At 40.5% G+C, this 24188-nt stretch overlaps 2 protein-coding genes across 4 annotated transcripts in view; one reads left to right on the forward strand and one right to left on the reverse strand.

Annotated features, from left to right (window-relative positions):
• LOC309488345 (uncharacterized protein) overlaps positions 1-24188 on the forward strand; it is a 139713-nt gene that overhangs the window by 73299 nt on the left and 42226 nt on the right. The gene's annotated exons all lie outside the window — the stretch shown is intronic.
• LOC309488341 (uncharacterized protein) lies at positions 1289-9297 on the reverse strand (the record flags this gene model as incomplete). Its single annotated transcript, XM_082156573.1, has 8 exons — positions 1289-3019; positions 3117-3223; positions 3310-3331; positions 7619-7666; positions 8005-8064; positions 8193-8273; positions 8363-8462; positions 9169-9297. 8 exons carry the CDS (start codon positions 9295-9297, stop codon positions 2982-2984), a joined length of 585 nt encoding a protein of 194 aa, XP_082012699.1. The 3' UTR covers positions 1289-2981.

Consider the following 24188-nt stretch of genomic DNA (forward strand, 5'->3'; position numbering starts at 1 on the left):
TTCGCTTCAACACTTCTTGCAAAAAGGTAAGCACAGTAGCGATTGAACATCTTCGGGGGTCTTCTCGGTGAGAAGAACACCACTCAACAAACAGGTTTCACTGCAGAGCGGAAGCATGCCTCAAAGAGGGTGCTCTCGCAGAAGTGTTGTAGATCACCTTCTGTCCAGGGACCAGACATGGAGTTTCCAGAGGTCTGGACACGGGTGCCATAAGGTGCCCCGTCCCTGAGAAAGAAGGTCCTTCCTGAAAGGAATGGGCCACGGAGGGGCTGTCGAGAGGAGCATCAATTCGGGGAACCAGGTCCGGTTGGGCCAATAAGGGGCAACTAGCAAGACCTGCTCCTTGTCCTCCCTGACTTCGCACAGTGTCTGTGCAAGAAGGCTCACAGGGGGAAACTCATACTTGCGTAGGCCCCGGGGCCAGCTGTGGGCCAGTGCATCCATGTCGAGGGTCCCCTCGGTCAGGGAATAAATGGTACGAGTCCGGAGAGGCAAACAGATCTATCTGTGCGGCCCACAAGTGGTCCCAGATCAGCTGGACCGCCTGGGGATGGAGTCTACACTCTCCTGGGGCCACAGGCTGTCATGAGAGCTCGTCGGCGGCACAATAGAGCAGGTTGGGGATATAAATGGTACGAAGCAAATTCAGATGCTTCTGACTCCATAGGAGGAGATGGCGGGCAAGTTGCGACATGCAAGGGGAGCGTAGACCACCTTGATGGTTGATGTATGCAACGGTCGCAGTGTTGTCCGTAAGGACCAGCACATGCTTGCCGAGCAACAGCGTTATGAGGCATCTCAGAGCAAGGTGTACTGCTTGTAAAGTTATAACTTGCTAAGCAAGTTATATTAGAGAGGCATAAAAAAAAAAAAAAAAAATTAAAAGGGTAAACTTTATATTTGTCTTGGCAGTCATAATTCATAATTCATACACATCATAATTCATAAGAAACAAAAGTCCAAAATGACAGTTCCTTTTGCACTGTTACATCACTATAAATTAAAAACAAATTTTCATGTGCTGAGAAAACTTTTTCTATGAATTTGCAAACAGATTGCGACATAGGTATAAGTGTTTACATTGTTTACATACATGTTTCTGTATTGTAGTTTAAAAAAAATACTTTATTTATAAATGCCTCCATGTAATTTGTAATTCCATCTATAATGACACTATTGAACCTTCTTACCCCTGAACAACCATTAAACCAACCCAAACCTGTCCTAACCCACCCGTATCAACCCTCAATAGCAGCACAAGTGTTTTGCAATACATCAACAACACAAGTTGTACCAAACAATTCTTATTTTATTAAATTTTTTAATGTAGGTACATAGTAGTTAAAGACGCCAAATACAAAGTGTGCCGATTCCACTGAGGAAAAAATAGTACTATATTTATTTGGACAAATAAAATTCTGTCAAATTACAAATCTGATACAAAAAAGACACTTACTGAATTAAGAAATCCTTTTTTTTAAAACAAAAAAAATAAAAATGATACACAGCATCATTATAAAATAAAGTAGATATATCTGACTATAGATATATTTCTAAATAAACAGATGTGCACATACCTACAGTACACATTCACAGCATCTTCTTAAAGGGATAGTTCACTTTGAAATTAATTTTTGGTATGTTTTAGCTTACCTCAAGGGCATCCAAGATGTAGGTGTCTTTTTTTCCGCAGTAGTTTCAATTTTGATATTTTTAGGTCAAACCGTTCTTGTCTGTCAGTCATATAATGCAGGTCTATTGTCACGGTCTCAAAACACAAGCACAGAGTCCAAATTAAAACAATTCCCCGTCGTCCAAATTAAACAATTCCCCATCGTAAGTACACATTGATGGCTTAAGACACGAAACGAGCGGTTTGTGTGAGAAAACGAACAGTATTTATATCGTTTTTACCTCTTATACGCAGACATGTCCGAGTGATCTGATCTGACGTGTACGCAGACTGGTGCCTAGATATATACACTAGATGTCGCCTTAAAGACATTCGTTCCAATGAACTGCCGTAGACAAGGCGACATCTAGTGTGTATATATCTATGCACCAGTCTGCGTACACATCAGATCAGATCACTCGGACATGTCTGCGTATAAGAGGTAAAAACGATATAAATACTGTTCGTTTTCTCACACAAACCGCTCGTTTCGTGTCTTAGGCCATCAATGTGTACTTACGATGGGGAATTGTTTAATTTGGACGACGGGGAATTGTTTTAATTTGGACTCTGTGCTTGTGTTTTGAGACCGTGACCATAGACCTGCATTATATGACTGACAGACAAGAACGGTTTGACCTAAAAATATCAAAATTTAAACTACTGCGGAAAAAAAGACACCTACATCTTGGATGCCCTTGAGGTAAGCTAAAACATACCAAAAATTAATTTCAAAGTGAACTATCCCTTTAACTACAGCCCTCAGTGCCTCTATAGAGTAAACTCATATCACAGTATGATCTCTTGTCACAGGAGAGGTATGTTTACTGACTCTTAAAAAATTAAGACTGTCAAATAACAAAAAATCTGGACTAGCCTGCACCTTATGACCAACAATATAGAACTTTTTTTTATTGCAGTATTTCTAATTTCATTGAATCCTTATAATTCACATGATGTCAGCCTTTTCCTGAGTTAAGATTTTCTTTAGACTGTCTCTGTGTCTTTTATATTGAATAGTTCTCCTGAAAAACATAATCAACACACATCCGGTCAAGATTTCATTAGTGTTTACATTAGTTCCTTGATGAAGGCGGAAAAGATATACTGCTGCATCCATGTCGGTGAAGTCTTCTGTCACAAATTGCTCCGGGACTTGGGTGAAGATCCAAATGCTGTTTTATTAGGGTAATCCAAAATTGTCAGAACATAATGAGTCCAGGCAAAGGTTTATGGGAAATGTAGTTCATCATGGAATGGCAAAGGACTAGAGAGAAGTGCCCTGCTCTTTCCTGAGATAAGATTTTCTTTAGACTGTCTCTGTGTCTTTTATATTGAATGGTTCTCCTAAAAAACACAATCAACACACATCCGGTCAAGATTTTATTAGTGTTTGTTTCAATACACAGAATGACAAAAGATGAAGAGCAGATTGTTTGTTTACCTGCAGAGCTTTCATCAGATTCACCAGATTTACTGATTCTGATAAAGCAGATTACCACGATCACAGCCAGCATGAAGGCAGCAACTACCACATATGAACAACCATACCTGAGGATTGGTTCAATATTTTATTACGTTTACCATGAATTCAGTTTTCACAAAGCAAAGAAGTAAAAAAAATAAAATGAACTCACAAGGTTATCTGTGGCAGTTGTCCTAGGGGGAAAATGGGGCAAAGCAATTAGCATATGTTAATAAATATATATATATATATATATATATATATATATATATATATATATATATATATATATATATATATATATATATCTGCATGGGTTTATTGAGGGGTATCTGAGGGTACATTTACACGACAACAGTGTACAAAAAACAAATGTTTTTCCTTTGCGTTGTTTAAAAGTTTCACATACAGACGACAACAATGTCAAAACGATCCCAGTTCACACAGATTCGTGAAAGAGTTGATTTTTTTTTTTTGTAGAGTTGATTATAATTTTTGGTTGGATTATTATTATTGTTGTTGTTGTTTTCCTTTCTCTTTCTCTTTTCATTTTCTTTTTAGCTTCTTGGCCCAATAACATCTTGCAAAGAGACTACAAATGAAAATGTCTAGGTTACGACTCTAACCTCTGTTCCCTGAGAACAGAGAACGAGACTGCGTCGATTTGACGCTTTGGGGAACGCCTCCGTGTGAACCAGTGTCTGAAACGCTTATCTAATCACGGCAATCCTATTGGCCGGTGACAGCCTATGATGTCACTACTAGTGCGACCCAGAAGTATATAAGGGGCACCTAGAGAACATGTCAACAACTTATCGGCTGAAGGGACTGTTGAGCAGGCATCCCCGAGGCATGGCGAAAGACGCAGTGTCTCGTTCCCTGTTCTCAGGGAACAGAGGTTACAGTCGTAACCTAGACGTTCCCTTTCGAAAGGGAACTCGCACTGCGTCGATTTGATGCTATGGGGAACGATATACCAACGCCACCATGCTGAGGGGAGTGCACGTCAAATTTCACTGAAATGCCAAAACATTCCCCCTTCGGGTCACATACAGACTGTCAGTGACATTATTCCCTATGGCCACTGCCCAAGCTATAAGCCTCAAAGAGGCCTCCGATAGAATGAAGGCCTACCAAGGCCGCTCAAAGGCTTGGAACCAACAGCTTCCATGGAAGGGGTTCCTTTAAGGGAATATGGCCAGGGGGTCCAAAAGAATTCCCGTCCAGTCACTTTTTGAGGGGGACATAAAGTCAACCCCACATGCCACCAGGGAGGCTGACCTGGTCTATTTTACTGACCAAGTCTTGCCAACAACCTGTCTGTTTTCTAAACAGAGTCTCTAACTTTATTTTCCTCACTTGTAGAGGAATCCGATAGGGAGGACTGCAGATAGTGGCAGTTATCGCTCATAGACCGGATCATAGAGATGGGCACCCTGGAGAGTGGAACTCACTATAGCGCTTTCTAACCCTTGCAAATGAGGGGAGTAACTCTATTCAATCCTGGATCTACACATTGCTTCAAAGCCACTCTGAAAGGGACCCTAATAAGGGGGGCACCTCCAGCTCTAGGGTTGATCTAACATGGAGGCCTCGTGAGAGTCCTTCGACCTTCCGACCAGACATAGGGAGCTAATTATTCATACAGAACGATCCTCAGATAAATTCTGGAACAATATGCTCAAACCTGATAGGAATTGACCAGGCTCTGGGCTAGAAACAGGGAGATGGCAACCTGATACTTAATGCCTTTCAATGCTACGCATCCACTTGTTGGGGAGCCGCCTTCAAGGCCTAACTATTTGATAGCGGGACTGTTAGCAGAGCAAGCCACAGAAGCCAGGTACTCTCACAGACATCTCTGTGGGCCTCGTTATACTTATTTAACATTGCCAACAGGCAGTGTACTCAGCAGAAGTGCTATCGACCCTTTAAAGCAAGGGGAGTACAACCTTACACTACCGGACTATCGAGGAGGCCTACTGTAAGGCCTACAGCTTCGAAAGTCACAGGCGTCAGCCCGGGCAGTGCTTTGGCTCCAAGGGAGCATACTCAACCTTCCCAAATAGGGGGGAGTAACTAGTCTGTTTCTCTACCTGAGCCTGGGTGGTGAAGGGTGATAACATACGAACTATGGGTAGCAAATAGAGTTGAGCCGGATACTCGGCTGAAACGAGTATCCGGTATGGATAAAGCACTTTTGTCGAGTACGAGTATTATACGAGTAATACGAGTCAATATCTGTGCTCGGATAAAAAAATTAAAAAAGTTATGTTGAGATTAGGGCTGGGCGATTTATCGATATAAAGAATATATATATATATATATATATATATATATATATATATATATATATATATAAATGCGATATGGAATTAGACCATATCGCATATCGATATAGTTCAAATTTGCGCTGTGATATCCTTGCTCCAAGCAAGCTGCGGACCCGGAGCTCTCTGCACTGCTCCCCGCGCCCCCGCCCCTCCTTTTCCAATTTGCGTGCGTGTTTAGAGCATGTTATGTTATAACATGAAATAAAGTCTTTCACCTCAGAAAAACGGACTTTCTTGTCCTGTCAGCCGTTATACTGTACTCGTAGCGCAACACACTCAATTGCACGTGCAAATGCAGCGGCGCGCGCGCTGTATCGCCTCACTGTATATAAAGTGCAAAAGAAACTACGAACATGCAACGCCGTTACGTTGTAAATTACACGAAATAAAAGTAATGCAGGTACGATTTTCATTCTATTCACCAGGAGCAGTTTCCATGTTTCATTAACAGTTATTGTTAATAATGTGTATTCACCATGGTAACTGTCGTTTCCATATTAACCCCAAAATGCCACTATTAATTATTAATTAATAAATCGCAATTACAATTCCAAGGAAATAATCGGCAATTATGATTTTTGTCATAATCGTGCAACCCTAAGGTGAAGAAACCTGTTTATTATTTATTCATTTGATTTTTCAAATGTTCACTGAAAGAGCCGGTTTCAATAAAACTACTTGTGACATGTCATATTTGGCTTTGACTTTGACTGAACATTTGCTCTCACTTTGCGGAAAAAATATCGGGATATATATCGTATATCGAAATTCAGCCTAAATATATCAGGATATGACTTTTGGTCCATATCACCCAGCCCTAGTTGAGATGAAAACTCTTGTTCATTACATTTTACTTCATAATTGCAACCGCATGTGTTGTATTCATTGTTGCAAAACTTGTTCTGTATATAGTTTGTTTGTTATCGTGATCAAAACTATTGATCTGAAGCTCTAATGCTGTCATGTAAATAGTTTTCTAATCAGCAATAAATAATATAACAATTTCTGATCAACCCATATTCATTGCATGCTTAAAATAACATACCGGTTAAAGCCCCGCCCATTTCAATACAACCCGACCCACTTCCGGGTTAAATCCCGCCCACTTCCGGGTTAGGCCCCGCCCAGTCCGAGTACAGATACAGATACAGATAATTCATATGGTTAACAGATACAGATACAGATACAGATAATGCTGTACTCGCTCATCCCTAGTAGCAAAGTACTCTAAATAATGACTATCAGCATGACCCTATCAGCATGATACTATCAGCATGACCCTGAGGAATGTATCAGGGTCAAGGCATATTATCTTGTATTTTTTACAAGACAGATTTTATATTCTAACTAATTTATAAAATATGACAAATAGTCTAGTCAATTAATTTGCAGGGATAGTGAGGAACATGAAATTCAATTCATAAGATTTTGTTAGTGACAAACCTATTTCTTTAGGCAGATTCAGGCCTATTAGGTGATGTTTATCACTGCCATGAATAAAATGATGCATATCAGGTTTTATGGTTTTGGTCATATTGCCCACCCCTATGCAATATAGTATAAAATTAGAGATGCACCAATATGAACATTTTGGCCGATACCGATAACCGATAATTCTTTATATTTGAAAGCCGATAACCGATATATTGGCCAATAAATCTAAATACACATTTTTATATGATTTTGAGAGCTTGATTACAAAAACAAAAGTCTCACCATTAAAAGCTTTATCCAAAACACAATTATAATGATGTTTCCATTATAATTTTATGTAGCCGATATGACAGACTGTTGTTAAACATGTTGCATTTACTGTATTTTCCTTTTTTTTAAGTGATTTTTTAATCATATTTCAAGCAATTCAAACCCATCATGTTGAACAGTGCACATCTGAAGTGTCTCAGCTGGAGGAAATAATACATTATTTATCGGCTTTAATATATCGACCAAATGTTCTTATCGGGCCGATAACGATAACATTATAAATGAATATATATCGGCCGATACCGATATGGTGACCGATATATCGTGCATCTCTATATAAAATAATGCAATATTACTTTTATCTTTAGTTCTCTTAGCCACAGGCAACTGTAGCAAGGAAGAAAAAACTATATCTGATGATGGATTATATGAAATATGACTCACCTTCTAACTGTGTTGGATGTGAAGGAACAGATGGGTCTGTAGTAGGAACTAAGATAAATAAAAGATAAAATAAAATAAATGACAAGCAGCAGGTAAAAGGGAAAGTATATGAAAAGGAAAAAACAATGTCAGATACATAGGCAGGAAAATTTGAACTTAGAACAAAAGCAGCACACAGATCGGTTTACAATTACAAATTATATCAATACTTTTGGTCCCCCGATAATTTTTTTTTGTTTTCTTGTAAAAGTTTTCCTTAAAACTAGTGATGGAAATTTTCATACCAATATGTACTAAAGAAACATTTCAAAAGATGTTACAAAAACATAAATTATTGAAGCTGCAGAAATATATGAAAAATTTAAGAAATGAAGTATTATTCTCACCCATGGCACACTGTGTGTCTGCGAACTGCATGCAGTTGGAAACAGTTATCTGTCCAATTTCTATAGATTGAGAAAAAGGATTGTATTCTCAGAGCAGTACTGAAATAAACAGCCCAGTCTGGTCTGCAAAGGCATCTAGTCTATAAACTCTCAGTCATGTAAACGGCGATGAAACAGTTTTTACATACCTTCACATCTGCGGCATTTATTACAATCCACACCAATGTGGACTCCAGGTCTATCGGAGCAGTTCTTGGTAACATACCAACCTGTAGATTTGCATTAAATGATTATTTAGTGATAACAGTGGTCACCGCAATATATTCAGATGTATTATAATTTAGTCAGTGGAGCTCACCTTCTGGGCAGTTAAGGCAGCACTGCAAATCTGGAAGTTGGAAATGGTTCTCTGGGCATGTTTTGACACATAGAGTACTGAGTGCCCCCACAAATATTGCCTAGAGTTACGAGAGTACTGTTTCAATATATAACTCTCAAATTACATATGTGAGATCTGGCTGATCACAAAACCAGTTTTAAGTAGCACAGGCATATTTGTGGCAATAGCCAACAATACATTGTGTGGGTCAAAATGATTGATTTTTCTTTTATGCCAAAAATCATTAGGATATTAAGTAAAGTAAATTTTCCATGAAGATATTTTGTAAATTTCCTACCGTAAATATATAAAACATTTATTTTTGTGAGTGAATGCAGCACAATCGCAAACATAAATGGACAACTTTAAAGGCGATTTTCTCAATGTTTAGATTTTTTTGCACCCTCAGATTCCAGATCTTCTAATAGTTGTATCTCCGCCAAATATTGTCCTTTCATAACAAACCACACACCAATGGAAAGCTTATTTATTCAGCTTTTAGGTAATGTATACATCTCAATTAAAATTTTACCCATGTGACTGGTTTTGTCGTCCAGGGTCACATATGTCTAAATCAGGGATAAGAAACAGTTCAAGACAAGAAAATGGAAACCAAAAACTATTTTTGAAGAACGTAGAAAATGAACAAAATCCCTTTCAGTCATTCAGTGAAAAGATTATTTACATGCTTGATGGTTAATTTATCATATAGTTTAAACCAACCAAAGACTTTTTCACAGTAGTTAAAATGTTTAGTTCGCACATAAAACAGTTCTCACACTTACCAAAACGTGTTTGCTGTCTGTTTGGTTCATTGTAGGTTGTAGACTGAAACGAGTGTTTCTTACCAGTGTCTTCTGTAAATCCTTTATACTCGACTCTCTGCTTTTAACCAGCCTGAAACAATGACGCATTGAAGGTGTGGCCTCTAGGAGATCCTGTAAACCCCTTCTATCAGTCCCTCATCTGCAGGCAATCTATGTCAGAGCTGTGTGTGTTTGTGTTTGTGTTTGTGTTTATGTGTGTGTTTCTTTTACAGTTTGTTTTTAACTGAAAGGTCTCTATGTGAGCCGGTGCGTCATCTCATATGTGATCTATCTTCTATTCTATTCTATTCATTCTTTATTTCAGACCCTTAGGTCCATATTACAAAGTAAAAGAAAAAGAAAAGAATAACATACAACATACATTTATTAAATGGAGCAATCATTATTTAAAACGCATACAAACTTGAATTCCAGTGCTTCCAGAACCAGGAGGAATACCTGTATCACTTAATGTAGGATCATTTAAGACCATTATGTTTGTATTTCTTGTATCACCTAATCGACACATGAAATTATACATATAATTCCTTAACACCGCATACACTACAGGTTTCTTCACTAAACCACTAAATATGAACATTAAGCAAAATTCTTAATGCATCATTAAATCCCTATATCTAAACCATACCCACATAATACATTTTATCTGGCCCAGTTCTGGTCCAGACAACACCCCATTTTTCTCGGCCCACATACCGCAAAGAATGACGACCCTGTATTGGCCAAAAAATACAAGAAAATACACCACAAACAAAATAAAATTATCATAAAAGTATTAAATTCTTGTGCTGTAATCCAAATGTTCCAGTAATCTGCACCAATACTAAAACAGGCCCAGTGCAGAGCCAGTTACGGGTTATTAATTGGCTGAAACTCAGGCCAGTTATAGTCCGTTTGTGGTCCTAGTCCTATATCCAGATCTGGGCCACTACAGGGACATCATTCTTCGCAGTATGTGGGCCGAGATAAATGAGGTGTTGTGGAACAGAGCTGGGCCAGATAAAATTTCCTATGTGGGAAAGTGCATTTATATGGCCCATGGTCACAAGCCTGATTTGGGCCAGATAATCAATGGACTGATCTGGGCCACACTCCTCCCACCAACATTCAGCCCTCTTGGTTTTGCCATGGAACATGCCATTATGCCATTGCCACACATGGCCCAGCTCTGGCTGACAGGAGACATGCCATTGCCGACAGGAGGCCAGCAGTGCCAGCTTAAGCACACATTCGGGCCAAGCTTGTTATGTGGGATAGATGCGCCGTATATATATATATATATATATATATAAAATTCAACAATGTTATTGATCTGACTGTCCTGACACTGTTGTATTAGAACTGAGCTGAATAACATCAAAGCAGCACTTCTTTATAGATGAAATTAACTAATTTAATAATTGATGATCTTTACAACAGAACTTAATCAGCATATAAAAATGGTGTAAATGAATAGCACTGCAAAAACTGTTTAATTTCCATGTGCTTTTGTTTTGGTTCTATTCCACTAATGGTGACTAGTGGCTGAATATGTAATTGCAAAGGTGATTACTACTGATGACTGTGGTGATGTACTCTGAAGTTTTGACTGTTGAACAATGAAAAAAAGTTGAATTATAAAAATAAATAAAAACAGAACTTAAGACAACACTGAACTGAGTTCAGCTAAACAACAGCCGAAATCCATCATTGTCCTGTCTTCACTGTGAAGCTGCTTTGAAACAATCTGTATTGTATAAAGCACTATATAAATAAATAAATAAATAAATAAATAAAATAATATATATATATATATTATATATATATATATATATATATATATATATATAAATAATATATATAAATAAAGGTGACTTGACCATGTGTAACGGAGGCCAGCTTGTAAGAGCTGTGTATGTAAACCTCACTCCCCGATCTAGTGATGGGTGAAACTAAGCTTTTCAAAGCCAGATGGTATTTGACTAATACGCGTATCCATAGCAGACTGGTGGGAGTGGCAATTATTTGTCGCTTTTTCTTTCTTCTGTATTGGCAGACAAGTTTTATTGAAAGTCCATTTTGCCAGAGGTGAATTACCTATGTAAGGGAGGTGTGACCAAAACTCACAGTATTATTTTGGTGCCACGTGTGAGAACTTGTATTAATATTGACCTGACCTGACTTGATGCTTCAGATAAACAATACCATTCAAAAGTTTGGGGTCAGTAAATTTTTTTTTTTTTTATCAAGAAATTAAACTTTTATTCAGCAAGGATTCATTAAATTAACAGTAAACATTTATAATGTTACAAAATATCTCTATTTCAAATGCTGTTCTTTTGAACTTTGTTAATTAAAGAACCCTGGGGAAAAAAGTATGATGATTTCCACAAAAATATTAAGGAGCACAACTGTTTTCAACATTGATGATAATCATAAACGTTTCTTGATCAGCAAATCATCATATTAGAATGATTTCTGAAGGATCATGTGACACTGAAGACTGGAGTAATGATGCTGAAAATTCAACTTTGATCACAGGAATACATTACATTTTATAATATATTCACATAGAAAAGTTATTTAAAATGGTAATAATATTTCACAATATAACTGTTTTTACTGTATTTTTGATTGATTGAGCATAAAAGACTAGTTTCATAAACATTTTAAAAAATCTTGTCGACCCCAAACTTTTGAATGGCCGTGTATGTCACTTTGATCACAGCTGGTTAGTCAAGTTTTGGTTTGCAATTTCTTACTCAGGTTAGTCAATATCTTAAGTTACCGTGGTGATGAATATTGCAAAAAAAAAAAAACTTCTTGAACCTGATACACCACTGTTTGCGCAAACTAATCTCAAACTTACATGAGTAGCTACGCACTGAAACTGGCTTGGAATACAGTGGTTGCATCCAAAATCGTATACTCTCCTGACTTGGTACTTATTTTGAACAAGTAATTACTTTGTGAGCACTAAAAAAGTATGTTCTATATGAATGTGTGTAGTATGAATGAAATCTGGACGTACTATATTCACCATGTTTTCATTATCATGTGAGCCATGCGTCAGGTGCGTCGCTTTTGCCTTCTCTTTTAAGACATGTTTTTCACCTATTATATACAGTTCTGCTCATAAGTTTGCACACCCCTTGCAGAACCCACGACTCTTAATGCATCGTGTTGCCATCTTGAGCATTAGTGAATGTTTTCACCTAATAATTGTCTATGAGTCCCTCAATTGTCCTCAGTGTGAGATGGATCTCAAAATCAAGCAGTCACTGCTGAAAAAAAAAATATGCAGAAGATGCTAGAAAATCAAAGAATGTGAGGAAACTGTAGGACGTTTCTTAAAAACTGTGCTCAGTTTAACTGTTCAGGACAAAATATGAACAACTATTACAAAACAAATACAGTCATTGATCATGAGGTAACAACTCACAATATTAATTCAAGGGTATGCATGCTTTTTGAACTGGTTAATTTGTGTAAATTCAGTTATTATTTTTAACTTGTGGACTATTTGTCAGCATCTGTGTGAGCACAGAATAACAGCTTATTCAGGACAGTACAAAAAATATAGCATGCAATTTTTATGATCACACTTATTTAGTTAATATTATTAACATCTTAAATGTTCTGCAAGGTGTATGTAAACTTGTGAGCAGCACTGTAGTAGGGAAGTGTGTGATTTCAGACACTGGACTCTGGGTAAAGGAGCTCCTGGCAGAAGCTCAATGGCACAACCTAGTGGTCAGAGTGGAGGAAGATGTGAGACACGTTATGGACTGAAGACATCCAGATACAGATAATAAACACAAGGGATTTTGACATGATGATCACTCTCCTGGGAGTGACCCATTCTTTCACACGTTTGTTGAAGTGTCTGCATGCCTGGGTGCTTGATTTTACACTGTGGCCATGAAAGTGATCTGAACAACTGAATTCAATGATTTGGAGTGGTGTCCCAATACTTTGGCAATATAGTGTAAATCAAAACTGCCTAATGTAACAGAATGAAATATTTAAGCCACGAAGACGTATAGGACTGTGAAGCTTTGAAGGGTGTTGATGGACTCAATCTATTCTACACAGTCTATGTTTTCATCATTGTTCTGATCGTTCTGAATCCAGATGAAGACTTTTATCTCAACTTTTTGTTCCGAATTTATTCACATTCAAGTGTTCATAAAAAAAAGAAAGCATTGTTTGAAAAGAATGTTTGTGTAAAAGCAGAGGCTCTGTTCTTTCTTTTGATATATTGTATGCTCAAATATTCATACAAAAAAATACTCTGGGGGCCATGAAAGTTTTGTGAAAATTAAAAAAATAAAAAAAAAATTGCAGATGGGGAAAGAGTTAATCTTCAGCTGAGAATTCTGTCAACTCTTAAAGAGGGAATCAAACTGATGCTCTCCGGGTTTCGGGTCCTGGTCATTTCAAGGGGGGTCTCATGAAAACCAACAAAAAATACAGTGGACACGGCTAATAACTGCATATTACTGCTACTAAACAACAAAAACAACACTGCATATCAACTACTTTGTTTTTAATTAATTAATCAATTGCAGTTTGCAAACAATTTGCTCGAACTTTAATTGCCATAGCCACACCACCCATGACAGAAAACATATTTACAAAATAGTATCTATTCTCATACTCTCACCACCTTTTGATTGCCCTACTTCTGTCCAGTTTCCTCCTGGCATCTTCTCTGCTCCTCTTTTGTCCAGTCTCCTCCTGTCTTCTTCTCTGCTCCTCTTACTCTCCAGTCTCCTCCTGTCTTCTTCTCTGCTCCTCTTACTCTCCAGTCTCCTCCTGGCATCTTCTCTGCTCCTCTTACTCTCCAGTTTCCCCCTGGCATCTTCTCTGCTCCTCTTACTCTCCAGTCTCCCCCTGGCATCTTCTCTGCTCCTCTTACTCTCCAGTCTCCTCCTGTCTTCTTCTCTGCTCCTCTTACTCTCCAGTCTCCTCCTGTCTTCTCTCCATTCTCCACAGGTGTGATTTCCTGCAACAATTGTGTTTATAGCACATTAAATACAGTACAATTTAAACCTGTGAAAATATAATGTAAGCAGTGTACTCACCACTTAAAATAGAACAATTCGCCTGTTGTTATGATTGGCTGCAAAGCGATCAATAACAACATCTACATCCATCTCTTTTGTTCTTCTTGAGCTGATTGCCAGCACAGCAAGATTGCTGGTTCGGACATCGCCACTTTTGTTTCTGAGGTAGGTTTTTAAACGCCGTAAGCAGGAAAAGCTCCTCTCACAAGTAGCTCTTGATACAGGCAGTGTCATGGAGATGCACACAAGTTTGTATAAATCAATGAAAGCCTCCTTGTATGGCCTCAATAGAATCAGCAAGTCATGGGTGCTGTTGAGAGAGACCCCATTTTGTTTTTTTTCTGTCAATGAGGCGTTTCAGTTGATGTAGTTCTGCTGAAAGGTTGTCTTCTAATATGCCATAGTGCCTAGCCATGGGTTGAAGGGCATCTTTGTGCAGGAAGGTCTTGTGTTTGGGATTAATAGCTGCAACTCCTTTCATAACGTGGCAACTCTCAGCAGAGAAGCGCCTATTCAATTCACTGATTAAACGGTCAAGTACTGGGAAAAAACAGTGGATTATGTAGTCTTCTGGTGTTTGCAGTATCTTTTTCCTTGTGCTATTGCTGACATGAAACTGCTGCAGGTGGGAGGGCTGTATTATTTTTCTTTTTGCCTGTTGGCGCTGCATGTCAATGCCCACTCTCTCACACATGTCACTTGCGCCCTGCCACAGATGGGTCCAAGTTTCACCATTGCGTTCTTCTTTGAGTGTGTCAACCAGTGCAAAGACCAGATCAATGGCGGATGCCAAATCTAAATCTGTGGCCTGTAGTTGGTCAGATAAAGTTTTTGTGAGCCCAAATATGTTCTCCAGCATGTAGATTTGCAAAACAAACTGTGCATCAATCAAGCCATTTAGTGATCTAGCCTCAATAGCTCTATAGGCCATTGCACAGTGACTACGTTTACATGCAGCCAATAACCCGTTCAAAACCGGGATATTAGCAATAACCCGGTCGCGCACGGCCATGTAAACACCGGCAAAAACCCGGATATGCTCATATCCCGGTTTTTAAAAACCCGGATATTATACCTGGGGTACCCCTTTCTAACCCGAATATTTGGTCATGTAAACGTGTATCGGCATATCCCCATCAAAAGGGACATTGATTTGTGTTCTGCGCATGTTCTATTCGCAAGGAATCTTGGTCTTTTGAGTAGAGACGGCGCATACAAAAACCCGCGTGCAGTATACCGGAAGTAAACAAGAAGTAGAGGTAAACATGGCGAGACGCAGCACAGCACCACACTTTTGGAGCGAGGAGGAAAGCGCAAACAAAGGCGATCGCTATCTGCCCCGAACTATTCATTATCCGCATGCTGCTGCTGTTGTTGTTGTCTTTGGATACAGGAAAAAGAATCGGAAATGACGCATATTGCGTCTTAAGGAAGTCCGTACGTCCAGACGCTAACCGCGTGTCGCCGTTTACATCGGGATATTGTAAATTCCATGTATACAGGAGTAACTCTCTCTGCTCACGCATGTAAACGCGTTATTCCGAATGTTTCAGAAACCCAAATAGTGACCCTAACCCGACCATAACCCGGATATTGGCTGCATGTAAACGTAGTCACTGAATCCGAAATTTTCGTATGCATTTTTTCGTGTTCGTCAGCCTTAAAATTCGTCACGCACAGAAACCTTGCACACTGAGTCCGATGCGTATTTATTAAACCTTTGCGGGAAAAAAACGCAAAAAATACAAAATGGATTCGTCAAGCACTGAGGGTTATTTTGTTGCCCTCTTTCTTCTTAAAAAGAGAAAAAGAAAGAGGAAATATTGGGTCCATCCAATCCTGAGATTGCGCCGAGAGGAAGGAGAGTTTCACCTCCTTATCAAGGAGTTGCGAAATTATCCCAAACGATTCAAAATTTACCTCAGAATGTCAGTGGAACAGTTTGATGCTTTGCTAGCGATACTGGAGCCACATATTAAAAAGAAGACCACCAATTTCCGTGAACCAATCGATCCTGAACAGAGACTGGCAGTATGTCTAAGGTATGCGCATACACATACACACACACACACGGCCGGCGGAAGCGCTGGGCAGACAGAACAGCTGTATACAGGTTATATTTTATACCCAAATAATACATGATTAGTAATCGAATTGGCTGCTCAATCCATTGTAGATTTTGTCATTCGCTTGTATGGTGGCTCTGAATTGTCAAAAAACCTCTCAAAATACTGGCTGTGGATGCGAAAAACGCAGAAAATCGAACCCGATCCGAATTTTTTTATTACGGACGAAAGTTTCGTAGACAGTGTGCAAGCGTGATTGACACAACGTGGGGTCGATTTTTTTTTTTTTACATGCGAAAATTTCGGATGCGAATTTCGGACTCAGTGTGCAATGGCCTTATGGCTATTTGTTTGATTGCTGACTTCCTCAAGTGTGGCTAAGATGCTAGGGAGGGTTTGCTTTATTGCCCAAAGACTATAGTACTGACATGCCCATCTGGTATCTGACAGACGTTTTAATTCCACAGCTCTTTTAGTGGGCTCAAGTTCTGTTTGTTTCTCCATGAACACTTTGTGAGTTACTGAACCAGAAAAAAAAGTTGTAAAGTAGCTGCACTGTGGCAAAGCAGTCAGCAACTGGTTTTACATTATGGACACAGTCAACTAAAACCAGGTTTAATCTGTGTGCATGGCAGTGGATGTACACTGCATGTGGGACTTCTCTGCGAAATTTTTCCTGAACACCGTTGTTGCAGCCAGACATTACAGATGCCCCGTCGTAACATTGTCCAACGGATGCATTTTTGTCTATATTGAATTTAGCCAATGCCCCTTTCACTGTCACAAGTAAAGACTCTGCATCCAAACCATCAGCTGGTACAAAATCAAGAAACTCTTCATGAATGTCATCATTGTGTATGTAGCGCAGAACAAAAGATATCTGCTCTTTTTTGCTCACATCTTTTGTTTCATCCACCATTAAAGTAAAGTGCTCTCCTAGTTTAACTTCGTTGCTAACCTGTTCTCTCAAAATGCAGGCCATTATATCAATTAACTCGTTCTGAATGTCATGATGGACATATTTTGCATTACCTGGCCCACTAGATAATTTTTTGGATACAGTGTTATCAAACTTCCCCAGCAGATGTAACATTTCAAGGAAATTACCTCTGTTGGTGGACTGTTCATTCTCTCGGTGGCCTCTCTGACCAATGGTTTGACAAGCTGTAAAGTGCAGTGACTCAACAACTGCTCGCATGTAGATCCTGTTTTCTTTAACAATTTTCTTATGTCCATCGTCATGGAGGTGCGTCAAAATCCTTGATCCGTTTTTCTCTCTCTCCTTAAATTCACACCACCCTTCCATTGCCACTTTGTGAGAAGCGTTGGCGTTATGTTGCGCCAGTTTCTCTCCTCCTTTTCTCCAGTTTTTAAACCCTTCCTTGGTGAAGCACTTTTCTGAGTGACCACCAGATCCATGCACACTGTGAAAAAAATGACGACAGGCAAAACAAAAAGCTGCGTCTTTTGACACAGAATATTCAAGCCACTGGTACTGTTTGAACCACGAGTAACTAAAACCCCTGGATGCTAGCTGCCCCTGCGATCCAAAACGACACGGGTATGATTTTAGTTGAGGCTGTCTTGATTTCTCGGCTGGGCCATGGCTTAAATCCCCTTGTAAATCCACTCCGCCGTCAGGATTCCCACCATCCGTGCCCGCTGTAGCGCTCGATGAGGCGCCATTTCTTTCCATCTGCTCACCTGTCTCCTCCGCCTCGGGGGCTGCGAGTTGCTCCTCATCTGCGAGTACCTCCTCATCCTCCAATTCCTCGGTGTCCTCTGTTTCTAGGATCAAGCAGGGCTCGCAATCCACTGCAACGGGTATATTTTCACTCCTATTGCTATAATTTCCGTCTGCTCTCAATTTTTTTTGAGGTATGACAAAGCGATCCATTTTAGCTTCAAGCTATAGCTGTAGCGTAGCAGCTTTTGCGGGCTCGCGGCAGCGCCTTGAACGCAATGACGCAAGGCGCAGCGACGTTCATGGGGCGTCGCAGTGATTCTTATGTTTATATTTTTTTATATGTCGAATAAATTATTTATTATTATTGTTCTGCGTAGTTTGAAGAAAAACATTTTTAAATCTTTATCCCGGATATATATATTTTTTTTAATCAGGAAGGGGGTGGGGGGTCAAATGGGGGCGGGTTTTTGGGAGGGTCTTGAGACTCCCCAAGACCCCCCCTGGCGCCGCCGGTGGGTGGGGGAAAAAAATCGATTCTGTTCAGTATCGTGATATTTTGCGCACGCAATTATATCGATACAGTAGCGCAAAGTATTGCAATATTTGATTATAAAATTATCTGTTTTACTTTCGGGTTATAGGGCTGTGACGGTGGTAATGGACCAACTATACCTGTGGTGGTTGGGGGGTTGTTTTGAAAATTGAAATAAAAATGTTTTAGTTTATTTGAGCAATTCCGTCAAAGAAGCAACACACTAAGCATTGAAATAAATATCAGTAAATATTGGAAACTTAAATAATATAATAAAGTTAAATCTATAAAAAAATAAAAATAAAAAAACGTCCGTTTAATACTTCCACACAAAGACGCGTGATTCCACATGAAGCCATACTGCTCTGCGCGTTGAGAGGGATGTGGGACATGAGGAGGAAAGAGACCATCGATCTATTTTCTGATATCTTCATGTTTTCTACTTGTTGTAAAAGGTATGAAGAGCGAATTTAATCTTCCACAAGGGCAAGAAATTTAAGCTATATTTGATATTGCGCTGCCAGAGAAAGCGAAACTAAAAATCACAGTGCGTGTGAAACGCGCTTTACAAATAAACTTGACGCGCCTTACCGTATTCAATAACGAGCAAAAACTGTGTTAAAATGAATCTGACGTGCAAGTAAAAATGTAGGCTATCTTTCCTACGATGTTTTCCTACTTTACCACAGTAAAGAATATGAATAGGCCTAATTAAAAGCGAACCAAGGAAGAAACGTTTAATCCCCTTCGAAAATCGAGACGTGAGTGAAGATTTGTGGAATAAACCAAGAGATTACATGCAGGTATGAGTCATATGAGTCATATTCACGATTTTTGAATATTCGATTAGTTTATTCAACTAGATGTACCGCATCGCGGTACAAAATATGACCGCCGCTCAGGCCTGCACTGGCTTTCCACAAAAATAAATGACGTGGAGTAATTTGGCTGTATTGCGTGTTTATGTATATACCTAAAAAAAGTAATAGTATGTGCATGTCTGTCTGTGTGTGTGTGTGTGTGTGTGTGTGTGTGTGTGTGTGTGTGTGTGTGTGTGTGTGTGTGTGTATGTGTGTGTGTTTGAGTATGTGTGTGTCTGTGTGTGTGTGTGTGTGTGTGTGTGTGTGTCTGTGCGTGTATGTATGTGTGCGTACATGTGTGCGCGTGTGTGTTTGTGTGTGTGTGTCTGTGCATGTGGATTTGTATGTGTGTGTATGGGTGTGTGTCTGTGCGTGTGGATGTCAGTGTGTGTGCATGCTTGCGTTTGTTTGTATTCCTGCATGTGTGTGTGTGACAGTATCATCCTAAACCAGCAACCTTTCGCTCAACAGCACCATCTACAGGCCGATGAGTGTACAGTCACTAAATGTGCACATAAATGAATTTATTTTATACCCCCCCATGGATGAAATTCTACAAAACTTAGCAGAGGATACCCCCAGAGGATGTCAAGTTAATCATACACATTAAATATGGTGCAGTTCTGAACATCTCCACTGCAGATAGGGGCGATTAAAGCAGAATAATATTGCATTTTCATTTTTTATGGGAGGGGCGCAAATCACAAATGAGTGATTATGGGCTAGGTTGATGTGGGCCCTTAAGAGCAACATACCATAAAAATGTCTTCATCCTCGGTGCCACGGTTCAGGTAGTTATTTAGGAAAATAACGCAGGGGGGTTTATTTGTAAAGCGCGTTTCACACGCACTGTGATTTTTAGTTTCGCTTTCTCTGGCAGCGCAATATCAAATATAGCTTAAATTTCTTGCCCTTGTGGAAGATTAAATTCGGGACCAAGGACCAAACGAAATTTTTCCATAAAAGTCTAGTAGACCAACATACCATAAAAATGTCTTCATCCTCGGTGCCACGGTTCAGGTAGTTATTTAGGAAAAACTGCATTTTTTTGGGTTTGGGGGGGCCCAGCGCGGGGGGGGAGTGGCCCCCAGGGACCAAACGAAATTTTTCCGTAGAAGTGTAGTGGGGCTACATGCCCACCAAATTTCATGTTCCCCGGTGCTTCGGTGTCCCTGGTATCGTTGACGAAAAATTTACGGGGGCCCCAGCGCGGGGGGGGAAGTGGCCCCCGGGGACCAAATGAAATTTTTCCGTAAAAGTCTAGTAGACCAACATACCATAAAAATTTCTTCATCCTCGGTGCCACGGTTCAGGTAGTTATTTAGGAAAAACTGCATTTTTTTGGTTTTGGGGGGGCCCAGCGCGGGGGGGGGGGAGTGGCCCCCGGGGACCAAACGAAATTTTTCCGTAGAAGTCTAGTGGGGCTACATGCCCACCAAATTTCATGTTCCCCGGTGCTTCGGTGTCCCTGGTATCGTTGACGAAAAATTTACGGGGGCCCCAGCGCGGGGGGGGAAGTGGCCTCCGGGGACCAAACGAAATTTTTCCGTAAAAGTCTAGAATACCAACATACCATAAAAATGTATTCATCCACGGTGCCACGGTTCAGGTAGTTATTTAGAAAAAACTGCATTTTTTTGGGTTTGGGGGGGCCCAGCGCGGGGGGGGAGTGGCCCCCGGGGACCAAACGAAATTTTTCCTTATAAGTCTAGTGGGGCTACATGCCCACCAAATTTCATGTTCCCCGGTGTTTCGGTGTCCCTGGTATGGTTGACGAAAAATTTACGGGGGCCCCAGCGCGGGGGGGGGGGGGGGGGGGGGGAGTGGCCCCCGGGGACCAAATGAAATTTTTCCGTAAAAGTCTAGTAGACCAACATACCACAAAAATGTCTTCATCCTCGGTGCCACGGTTCAGGTAGTTATTTAGGAAAAACTGCATTTTGTGGGGTTTGGGGGGGCCCAGCGCGGGGGGGGAGTGGCCCCCGGGGACCAAATGAAATTGTTCCTTAGAAGTCTAGTGGGGCTACATGCCCACCAAATTTCATGTTCCCCGGTGTTTCGGTGTCCCTGGTATCGTTGACGAAAAATTTACGGGGGCCCCAGCGCGGGGGGGGGAGTGGCCCCCGCGGACCAAACGAAATTTTTCCGTAAAAGTCTAGTAGACCAACATACCATAAAAATGTCTTCATCCTCGGTGCCACGGTTCAGGTAGTTATTTAGGAAAAACTGCATTTTTTTGGGTTTGGGGGGGCCCAGCGCGGGGGGGGAGTGGCCCCCGGGGACCAAACGAAATTTTTCCTTAGAAGTCTAGTGGGGCTACATGCCCACCAAATTTCATGTTCCCCGGTATTTCGGTGTCCCTGGTATCGTTGACGAAAAATTTAAGGGGGCCCCAGCGCGGGGGGGGAAGTGGCCCCCGGGGACCAAACGAAATTTTTCCTTAGAAGTCTAGTGGGGCTACATGCCCACCAAATTTCATGTTCCCCGGTGTTTCGGTGTCCCTGGTATGGTTGACGAAAAATTTACGGGGGCCCCAGCGCGGGGGGGGGGAAGTGGCCCCCGGGGACCAAATGAAATTTTTCCGTAAAAGTCTAGTAGACCAACATACCACAAAAATTTCTTCATCCTCGGTGCCACGGTTCAGGTAGTTATTTAGGAAAAACTGCATTTTTTGGGGTTTGGGGGGGCCCAGCGCGGGGGGGGAGTGGCCCCCGGGGACCAAACGAAATTTTTCCTTAGAAGTCTAGTGGGGCTACATGCCCACCAAATTTCATGTTCCCCGGTGTTTCGGTGTCCCTGGTATCGTTGACGAAAAATTTACGGGGGCCCCAGCGCGGGGGGGGAAGTGGCCCCCGCGGACCAAACGAAATTTTTCCGTAAAAGTCTAGTAGACCAACATACCACAAAAATTTCTTCATCCTCGGTGCCACGGTTCAGGTAGTTATTTAGGAAAAACTGCATTTTTTGGGGTTTGGGGGGGCCCAGCGCGGGGGGGGAGTGGGCCCCGGGGACCAAACGAAATTTTTCCTTAGAAGTCTAGTGGGGCTACATGCCCACCAAATTTCATGTTCCCCGGTGTTTCGGTGTCCCTGGTATCGTTGACGAAAAATTTACGGGGGCCCCAGCGCGGGGGGGGAAGTGGCCCCCGCGGACCAAACGAAATTTTTCCGTAAAAGTCTAGTAGACCAACATACCACAAAAATTTCTTCATCCTCGGTGCCACGGTTCAGGTAGTTATTTAGGAAAAACTGCATTTTTTGGGGTTTGGGGGGGCCCAGCGCGGGGGGGGAGTGGGCCCCGGGGACCAAACGAAATTTTTCCTTAGAAGTCTAGTGGGGCTACATGCCCACCAAATTTCATGTTCCCCGGTGCTTCGGTGTCCCTGGTATCGTTGACGAAAAATTCAGTAAGGTGACGAAAAAAAAAAAAAAAAAAAAAACTTTGACAATCCCTATATGACCGCTTTCGCTAGCTACGCTAGCGGCGGTCATAATTATAGAATTACTATAGAATATCGAATAGGTTGTGCAATTATTCTCTAAAATAAAATCTCCATGTTTTTGGTGCTAATGCGGTGGTGACGCGTTCATATAATTACGTTTTGTAATAAAGGTCCTGTGTCCTGAATGTACAAGGACAAAGTTTTTGCACTACCCTCCTAAGTTGCACTTCAGTAAATGTGTAGAAGATGTTCACAGAATTAATGTGACATTTGAAGTGAGTTGAGCAGTCTTTTTTTCCTCATTTTTTGTAATGCCTTTGAATAATATGGGGGACATGAATCGCAATATATCGCAGAATCGAATCGCAATACTTTCTGTATTGCAATATGTTAAGAATCACAATAATATTGAATCGTGGCCCAAATATCGCAATACTATTGAATCGTCACATTTTTGCCAATTCCCACCCCTACTATACTGTAGTAGGCGACAAGTATACTGACACTATAGTGACAAGAATAGTATATCCAAATTCACAGTACTAATAAAAGAGTGGACAAAATGCAACTGACTCTGGTAGATCACATGATAATGACAACATGGCAAGCCCGGATTTCATTCACACTACACACATTCATACTCTAGACTTAGACTTCCTTTATTTATCCCCGAGGGGAAATTAAGGTGTTACAGCAACAACAGTAAAGCAAGACAACACGAAAGACAAAAATAGACAATACAATCAATCTCAATAACTATCAATTACAAAATACCATACAACGGCCTACTTAACATTACAAATTCAAAAGCACCTATATAGAACATACTTTTTAGTGGTCGCAAAGTAATTCCTTGATTAAAATAAGTTCACACTCAAGAGTATATGATTTTGGTTGTCACTCTTTCAGGTGCACACGCTCCAGAGTTAACCAAACGTGTGAACCTGCTGAACCTGACCTAAACCAGGTTGGATTAGTTTTGTTTTGTCAACTCTAAACTTACTATAAACCTCAGAGTTTGTTTAACTATAGCTTCATGTAACAGGGCACTGGTCTTTGTTCCGTTTTTGTTTTTGTTGTATTACAAAAACAAAAACATATCCACCTTATTCCTACGCCCCATGACTCACAGAAATTACGATTTGCGCGAATTATGGTTTTACTTCCGTTAAGCTGTAAACAATCAGTGAAAAGGCTTGCTCTATGAATGCAATACGTTAAAAAAGTGTCACAATGATTTAGTCACCCTTCATCCGTGGAAAATTAAAAGGAAATTTAAAAGTGTAAAAGCATCAACCAGGTATTTCAACAGACCAAATTACCCCAAAAGCGCGAGTCTTTCC

This window comes from Leuciscus leuciscus, assembly GCF_965113295.1.
Source record: "Leuciscus leuciscus genome assembly, chromosome: 23".
In the NCBI taxonomy this organism is placed as follows: Eukaryota; Metazoa; Chordata; class Actinopteri; order Cypriniformes; family Leuciscidae; genus Leuciscus; species Leuciscus leuciscus.